This window comes from Syzygium oleosum, unplaced genomic scaffold (assembly GCF_021117445.2).
Source record: "Syzygium oleosum isolate NSW1041296 unplaced genomic scaffold, Sole_v2.1 Sole_v2.15, whole genome shotgun sequence".
In the NCBI taxonomy this organism is placed as follows: domain Eukaryota; kingdom Viridiplantae; phylum Streptophyta; class Magnoliopsida; order Myrtales; family Myrtaceae; genus Syzygium; species Syzygium oleosum.
In genome coordinates, this window is record NW_026607499.1 from 1,358,187 (window position 1) to 1,366,181 (window position 7,995).

At 42.8% G+C, this 7,995-nt stretch overlaps 1 protein-coding gene across 3 annotated transcripts; it reads right to left on the minus strand.

Annotated features, from left to right (window-relative positions):
* Positions 1-6: 6 nt before the first annotated feature.
* LOC115687208 (uncharacterized) lies at positions 7-7,359 on the minus strand. 3 transcript variants are annotated; one of them, XR_008818080.1, is made up of 4 exons: positions 5,750-7,359; positions 5,028-5,217; positions 1,899-2,093; positions 7-721 (listed from the first exon to the last, which is right to left on the minus strand). XR_008818080.1 is itself a non-coding variant. In XM_030612688.2 (3 exons), the coding sequence occupies exons 1-3, from the start codon at positions 7,313-7,315 to the stop codon at positions 1,966-1,968; spliced, it is 1,884 nt and encodes a 627-aa protein (XP_030468548.2). In that variant the 5' UTR covers positions 7,316-7,359; the 3' UTR covers positions 1,685-1,965. The 3 variants fall into 3 exon arrangements, 1 of the variants encoding a protein (XP_030468548.2); XR_008818079.1 differs by lacking the exon at positions 7-721 and adding an exon at positions 750-1,359; XM_030612688.2 differs by lacking the exon at positions 7-721 and having other exon boundaries at positions 1,685-2,093.
* Positions 7,360-7,995: the final 636 nt, after the last annotated feature.

Here is a 7,995-nt window from a genome sequence, read left to right on the forward strand (position 1 = left end):
GGAATTATAAAAAGATGGTTCGTCTGCAAGGTGAGGCACCTCCCTCATGTGATGTTTTGAGTGAGATGCACTGAAATCGAAACCGGCTTATCAGACGGATTCGAATCGGGCGGACTCGTGATTTACACTCGGTGTGCATGTGAGGGTAAAAAGGGTAAGCTGAGTAATTGAGGACTTTGGTTCGAATGAGTCAGGTTCGATATGAATGTCCAAATCACGGGGACTCCCTCCAACCTTGAGCCACGCCCGCCGCCTAGAAATTTCCTGAAAGATGTGATGAGCAACGACTGTATCGTATTCGTAACAATTTATTCCCCAATAGGCTTTTGGAGTTGTTTCCGCTTATCCTGCTGCACACCGGGAACGCACCTCAAGTGAACACTGGGGATACCGTCACAAATAGAACCGATAACATTACTGAGAAATGTATGGAAATTAGTGTTTATTTAACAGGATCATGTGCGTGTCTCATATATTCTTGAAATGCGATTGGCTTGATGTGGTAGACTTAAATTATTGAATACCAATAATCTCAACTATCAGGTACTTCCTGGCCAACAGAGCAGCACTCGCATCAGCATATGACGTGATATTACATGGCTCCGGGACAAAGGGTATGATTCTTTCACTTCATTTTTATTTAGTTTAATGAACTGGCTCTTTTTGCCCCCACAATGAACTCCTGAGCATGTTCCTCAGGTTTGCGCATGGTAAGCTATCCCTACAGAATCATCGGATCAGGATCATAGCAAGAATCACACGGGCGCATAGCAGGAAAAAAGCTCATATACAGAGCCACATTACAGTTTGTATTAATAAACAAAATTGACCAAGACAGATGCACATCATAGTTTATAGTAATGAAAAAATCGACCATGGCCTCTAAGGATGTCGGATCCAGCGTTATCACGTGTGAAATGTTCCAGTCCGACAGATGATTGTGTCCGAGGACTATTCTAGGGATCAGCAGACTCATGCAGCAACACCAAGAAAGCTTTGATGCAACTCTTGGTAATAAAAATTTCTCAATTCCAGAGACTGCTCCAAGTTCCAGAGTCCAGTTCGTTTCGACGCAGGGACTTGTGAAAGCATCCAGCAAGATACACACCAGCGGCTCCAAAGTTTATTTTCCTTTTTTTTTTTTTTCCAATCATCTTGATCGATAATGTTTCAGAAAGCTGCGAGCCGGTTCTGTTGCCAGGGATCAAGTCCCCACCCATGCCAGCTCGGAGCGTTGTTTAGTCTATATACTGTTTCTCCCCTTCAGGTTCCGTAACCCATTGGATCACAGAAATGAGACTAGAAAGACTATGGGCAGTGAGCTTAAAGTCTGCTTTTTTCTTCCCTCCTCTCAATAAACTATCAAAGGAAACCCAAATAAAAAAAAAAGTGAAAATAGGTACAGGGGGTTAAAAAAGGGGTCACATTTGCGTGAAGTCAACTTCGGTTCATGTGAACCACCAGAGGTGAGGGAAAGGTCAGGGATTACAAAAATCCCTTGGACAGAAGAACATGCAAAAAGCCTAAGAAGCTCAGATCTTTCTATAATAGATTAAGAGCGAAGAAAGACTCATCCTCAGTGTCCCTTGGGGCAACTGAACTTCATGAGAAACACGAGGCTCAATATGAAAGTTATCGAGGAGCCTGAGAAACCAGGTTGCGACACTAACAACAGACAAGTAGCTGCACATAAAATATGACGATGTCTATGTATCTCTGATTATTTATCTTTCTCTTGATGTCTTTAATTCCCCTATATCTGGATTCGACTACTGTCTATTAGCTAATCCAATTAAATACAAATAACCGTGCTCCTGGAGATGCCTATGTACATGAAAGGACTCAGTGTAAGCCTAGCCTAGAATATTGTAATACAAACGGAAAAAATTTACAAATACCTTGGACATCAATAAAACTCGTCCATATGGATCCTTGGAATCTTGTTGAGAGTTCATGTAAACACAATTATGCATCAACCTTGGGTCCAGGATAAGCTGGTAAGCTCATTATTCTCTTGTCAAGAACTGGGCCTCCCACTGTGAAATGGTACAAGCTTTGGAAGTTCAACCCTTTAAGACCAAGAAGTTCGTGCACTGCAAAGACAAGTTAATCGCGCATGCAATGTTACCCAATTGGAACAGCTAAGATGCAAGAAAAAAAAATAGGGTCGATGAAAAAAAAAACAACTAATTTAACTCTGAAAATAATGATAGGAGGAGGCTTATAATTGTTCATCCGCAGTTCAATAAAACAATAAATAAAGTTCCCTGAATCATCCAAAACAAACTTTTTCAATTGATGTCTGGCATCAATTTATCCCCGCATACAGTTTCGATAACAGACATAGATTGTGGGAGACAGTCCCCATCTTATTTGTGCCTGTGAGATTTTGTGAAACCACTACCAACTATTCTAAAAGTTTAAGCTGTTAAATAAATGCGTAGTTTAATATTTAAATATTATAACACTCCCCCTTACGCTTAGTCTAATCTTTTTGACTAGTACTAGTCGTGGAAACATTTCATTGGGGAGACAAATTGAGGCCTGGAAAGATTTGCACTCAGGACCTCCTACTCTGATACCATGGGAGATTTTGTGAGACCACTGCCAACTATTTTAAAAGCTTAAACTGATAAATGAATACGTGATTCAATATTTAAATATTCTAACAGTGCCCCAATACAACAAAGGTCCATCTTTTGTTACTCTTGACTATGAAAAATTCTAGGGTTCACTCTCTGTCCGCGTTGAACCTGATAGAGTCTTGTTTAAAGCAGACTGATAAATTTGATCCTAAGTCAAAACACCCAAGTACAAGAGGAGTTGAGTTTTTTCCTACACTCCAATAAGCTGAATCTTTTGTGACTCGTTAGCCCACTCATAATGGACATATGACAATGCCACTATTTATAGTTGCATCATATTGTGCTATTACCCAGAAGAAGAACATGTAATTGGACTTTATTCCAGAATATTATGCGTGACCTAACCGAGGCAGCCTCCCTCTTTTAAGCAATAACAGAAATTTAAATACAAGGCTCCGCCAATACAGGATTAGCAGAAGTAACATAGACATGATCAGATGTCCATGGTGTTCCACTGCACGCGCCTGTCTGTTATCTAAATCGCATCTCCCACATACATGTATACACTTTGGGTGATACTCATAAATCACCAGACTTATCATGCTATATCTTCTACACTTTGTATGTGAAAGACTCTTGACACACAATCACATTGGCCAAATCCCATAAAAAAACAGTTCATGTACTAATACCCATACAGACAAAAATGGCCCCACTTTTCCAATTACCCAAAAAAAGGCATGAACTTTCACATAGGGGACAATAATGGCCACTGTTATATTTTCCGTCCAAATAATACTATGTGGCACCTAATGTGACTAACAACACTGAGGTGGCACGATGACGTGACTCATTTTATTAAAAAATTTAAAATTAGTGATCTTAAAATCAAAAGAAAATGATTTTCATTAAGAAAAAAAGGAAAAATGCAAAGCAGATCCCACAAACAAATTGGGCTTTGCTCCCGGAGATTTATGGCGGCCTCCATGTGCACCACCATCGTGACTATGCGCGACTGTGGCCGACCTTGATCTAGATTAGATCCGAGGAGTAACCATCGCCGACCTCTACAAACCTCGGATCTGAGGTCAGTCACAGTTGCAATGGTGGTGCACACGGAGGCAGCCGTGCATCTCCAAGAGCAAAGCCCAAGCTGTGCAAGGGGCCTGCTTAGCTTTTTCCTTTATATATTAATGACAATCATTTTCTATTGATTTCAAAATCGCTATGTTTATTTTTTTAACAACAAAGTGTCACATCGTCGAGCCTCCTCAGCGTCATTAGCCACGTCAGGTGCCACATGAGATCGTTTGAAAGAAAATATAGTGGTGCCATTCTTCGTCCGCCAAATTAAAGTCCAAGCTTTTTTTTTTTGGGGGTGGGGGGGGGGGGGGGGGGGACATTTGAAAAGTCGGCCCTTTCTGTCCGTCGAGTATAGGAACATGATATTTTGGGGGATTTGGCCCAAATATATATCAGCTGTGTCATGCATAAAATATGCCTAAAATCATTCCGGGTTACTATTCATTTTCATTGCATTGACACAGTAGCCTCCATTAGTCATTCTCGGAATTCAACAGAAAGGCAAAAAGTACTTCCCACTTTAGTTACTCAAAATATTTCCCCTGCCTAGTACTTCACTAAATATGATGATGGCTTGTGACAGAACAGAATATGTTCCGAGTGGCTATCAGTAGAAGATGAAAGGAATTGCTATGCTAAGATCAGGCAAGAAACAGCATTAACCATCATTGCAGGTGCCAAAATCTTTGGCAAATAATCAGGGCATAGCAAGTGCAACTTTCCATGTAAGTTGTAACTACATTTCAGGAAACAGAACTTTAGGGCTCATCTCAGTGGCTATAATATTCTATGTTCAGCAAGTTAGCAAATGATTAGAGGTTTGTATCTTCAATTCCAGTTTATTAAAATATGTTCCATCAAAGCTTCAATAAACACAACTCTAAAAGCACCTCATCATACGCTAGCCACTCATTTTGGCTTTTAGTTCTCTCCTCTCTTTTTTTTTTTTTGGTGAGGTAGTTCTCTCCTCTTTTAATCCTTACTAATAATAATAATCTAGATGCCAAGCTACAGCAGAACATGGGCAGGAAAAAGCAGCCCCAAACAAGCTCCTCGTCCTTTAACAGCTATTAAAAACATTGCCAGCAACTTCCCATCACTACAATCTGTTCTCTATGACAAAGCAGAGGCATAATCATAGTGTAATCATAAGTAAGACGTATCTTAGAAGTCTGGCCACAATCTGGCCGTACCAATAATCCTTCAAAAGTATTTTTTAGATGCTCTAGTTGAGGATTATAATAGCAACTCAGTCTACAAGATCACACTCTTTGATTTGGGAACCAAGAAACGCAGAAAGGACAATACATCCTAATACTATCATAATGCATGTAAAATGCAGGTTGGGGCACAGCTTACCCGGATCATCGAAGAAGCAGCCGATTCCAGTTGCAGATATGCCAACAGCATGCGCTTCCAGATACAAAATCTGGCCAAGCACTCCAGTTTCCCAAAACAACCGAGGATACATCCAAGGGCCCTTGTCACTCAACACAGGCTCCAAATGAGCCACCATTCCAAGGCTGAAGCAGCCATCGCCGGCAATATCCTAAATGCTCGAATATTGGAAAAGCAATTGAAAGAAGCTGACCACAAAACACTATCTTGCACAGGAAAATGACCAAACAGGCCATTCAAAATACAGGATTCAGCAGAATAAACAAAAAGCCACTTGATGGTTAATTAAATCACATCGACCTAAGGAACATCATGAGAAAAAACATGGCTCTTCGGGGAGGTGATACATAAACTGTTAAGTAAGATGTTTGTTTCATATTACTTTAGAACTGATCGCTCATCTCAAAATGTTGATGTTTCCCATTTATCAGACTCTGAGCACATGATGTTTGATATTACTGGCAGATAAGTTTGTCAAACTATTCTTTGCAAAAGAATAGTCCTTTGATATATGGTTTGGGCCAACAAGAAAAGGAGAATAAGCCAAAGTTCAGCTGTACCGGCTTCCTCCAGTCTTAACATCTACCATGTAATAGTATTTTTTACATATGATCCTCAAGAGCCAAACATTGATCACATAGCTCAAACTCATTGTTAGCAAAATATTAGGAAGATTGACTTGCCTGATGGCATGATAGCTGCTTTGCTAGCTGCTCACAGTCACCTCTAGCAAGTTGATACAAAGGAAGACTAGGAGGGCATCCCTCTGGTCTCACCCACTCAAAGTCAGGCCTCGTAGCTTTCTTGAGCATCTCAAAATGATCTTCGTTCCTCACCAAGAAATACAAACCCTTCGGTAACCCGGTCACTCTGTGAACAAACAAGGCAGCATGCACCTCAGCATCCCAAGAAAGAGCTCGATATGGCAATGCCAGCTGTTTCTTCTGCTTTCCTCCATTCCCAGAACCCGAAGGAACACAATGCAACAGTATCTGATAAAATGTGGCTCTATCCATTGCAGTCACTCCATCCATGTCCACTGCGCTTCTACGCTTCCTTACAACTTCCCTAGCACTAAATCCCTTGTACGAATTTTCGCTATGACTATCACTCTCACAAAATGGATCAATGGAAAATCTATCCCCTGCCGTCAAGGGTTTCTTCGCAGCCTCAGCCGTTCTATATATAATATCCCAACAAACATGCTCCTTGCTAAGCACATTAGGCTTCCCCTTCCATTCCAATCTCGGAAACTCCGACAAAGCTGAGCTCAATTCCCTATAATTCACATTGAATTCACCAATTCCCCTAGGAAAAACAACTAGTGCACAATCTGGATGCTCAAATTCAATGTCTACCATCTTCCCCTTAACAGGCCTAGACGGGATTTCGAATTCGGGGAAAACATGAAGTCCCATCAGCCTCTTCACATTCTCATGACTCAACCCATCGAGAAGCTTCACGTCCCACCCAAGCCCCGCGGCCGCCATCGCAACCGCAGCAATTGCATGACCCACATCATGATTACAATACCTAAAGGCTCGCTCTCCATACTTCCAAGCCTCTCGCCAAAAGATGGAACTCAGACCGACGAGGAAAGAATTCTCGGGAAAGAACTTGGGAAAGAACCCAGATGGCAAAGCGGCTCTTACCTCCAGGGAATGCTCCTTCGGCGCGTAATGGGCGACGAAACCCGAATCAGACAGCGACTCGACGCCCGGGGCGATCAAGTAAGCTTCGGTCGGGTGCAAATTGCCGCTGCTGGGGTTAACCCGGAGCGACCAAGTGGAGAATCCCGCGGTCTTCCAGGCGGAGAGCGCGAGAGAGTCGTAGAACAGCCGAGAGACGGTGGCCTTGGAGATGGGTTCCGGGGGAGGGAGCGAACGGAACAGGGAGGAGTACGGAGGGCCGTCGAGACCCGGCGACGGATCGTCGGCGGGAAGGTGGAGGAGAGGGAGGAGTGGCGCGGGGGCGTAGCGGCGAAATGGGTTGGGCTGGTTCGCCCAGTCGAGGCCGCGGGGGCCTCTGGCGTAGCTGGTGAAGGCGTGCTTGGTCCGGTCGTGGTACGTGAGGACCAGCGAGAGGCTCTGAGCGTCGAGGACGGGGTCGTCCTTGAGGTGGGTCGTCGAAGGTGAAGGAGAAGAAGAAGAAGAGGAAGAAGAAGAGGAAGAGAAGGACATGGTCAGCCTGCGGAGGTGGAGAGAAGGGCGTTTCAGAGGGATAGGGAAGGGGAAGTGAAGCTGTGACATTTTCTAGATTCTCTCTCTCTGTTGCGTTTGCCTTTGGTTCCTTGTGGATCCTTCCATAGCTTCTCTTTGGTTCGAATGCTCGAGAACGGCGGGTTTGTAACCTTTAAAATTTATGAATTTATTTATTATTACATCGATATTTTCCAAAGAAAAAAGTGAGTTCTCGATGGTATCTTAGAAAAGGGTACATGCACGTGAAGTCCTAAAACTTATTACGAAAGTGCAGTTGAGTTCTAAAACTTTCAAAAACTGCAATCAAATCCTACATCTTATCAAATTGATACAATCGAGTTCTTCCTTTAATTCCTTTCATTTAGACTAACGAAAAATGCCGTTATCACTTTTTTTTAATATTTTCCCTCTCATACGTGGCTAAAACATATAACACATTTTAAACAACTTCGTTTTGGATTAAATTCTAATTCTTTAAATCAAAATCTTCATTAAATAAAATAAAAAAAATACTTAAAAAAGGAGTTAGGGGCAAGGGCCTGTCGCCGCCGCCGTCCCATCACTGGAAAGAGCTAGCAGGAGCTTAACAAGGGCTGACAACCCTCTCTGATCGCTAATGAGAGCCTCGCGACCCTCACCTAGCTCTGGGCGAGGGTCACGGCCCTCCACCCAAATCTAGGCATTATCAGCCCCCAGTGCGATATGGCCAAAGGTCGCTGGGCCCTTGC

Coding starts and splice junctions, on each gene's coding strand:
- LOC115687208 (XM_030612688.2), bottom strand. CDS start 7,315: ATGTCACAGCTTCACTTCCCCTTCCCTATCCCTCTGAAACGCCCTTCT. Junction 5,218..5,749: donor AGCAGCTATCATGCCATCAG/GCAAGTCAATCT, acceptor TCGAGCATTTAG/GATATTGCCGGCGATGGCTG. Junction 2,094..5,027: donor CTGCTTCTTCGATGATCCGG/GTAAGCTGTGCC, acceptor TTGTCTTTGCAG/TGCACGAACTTCTTGGTCTT.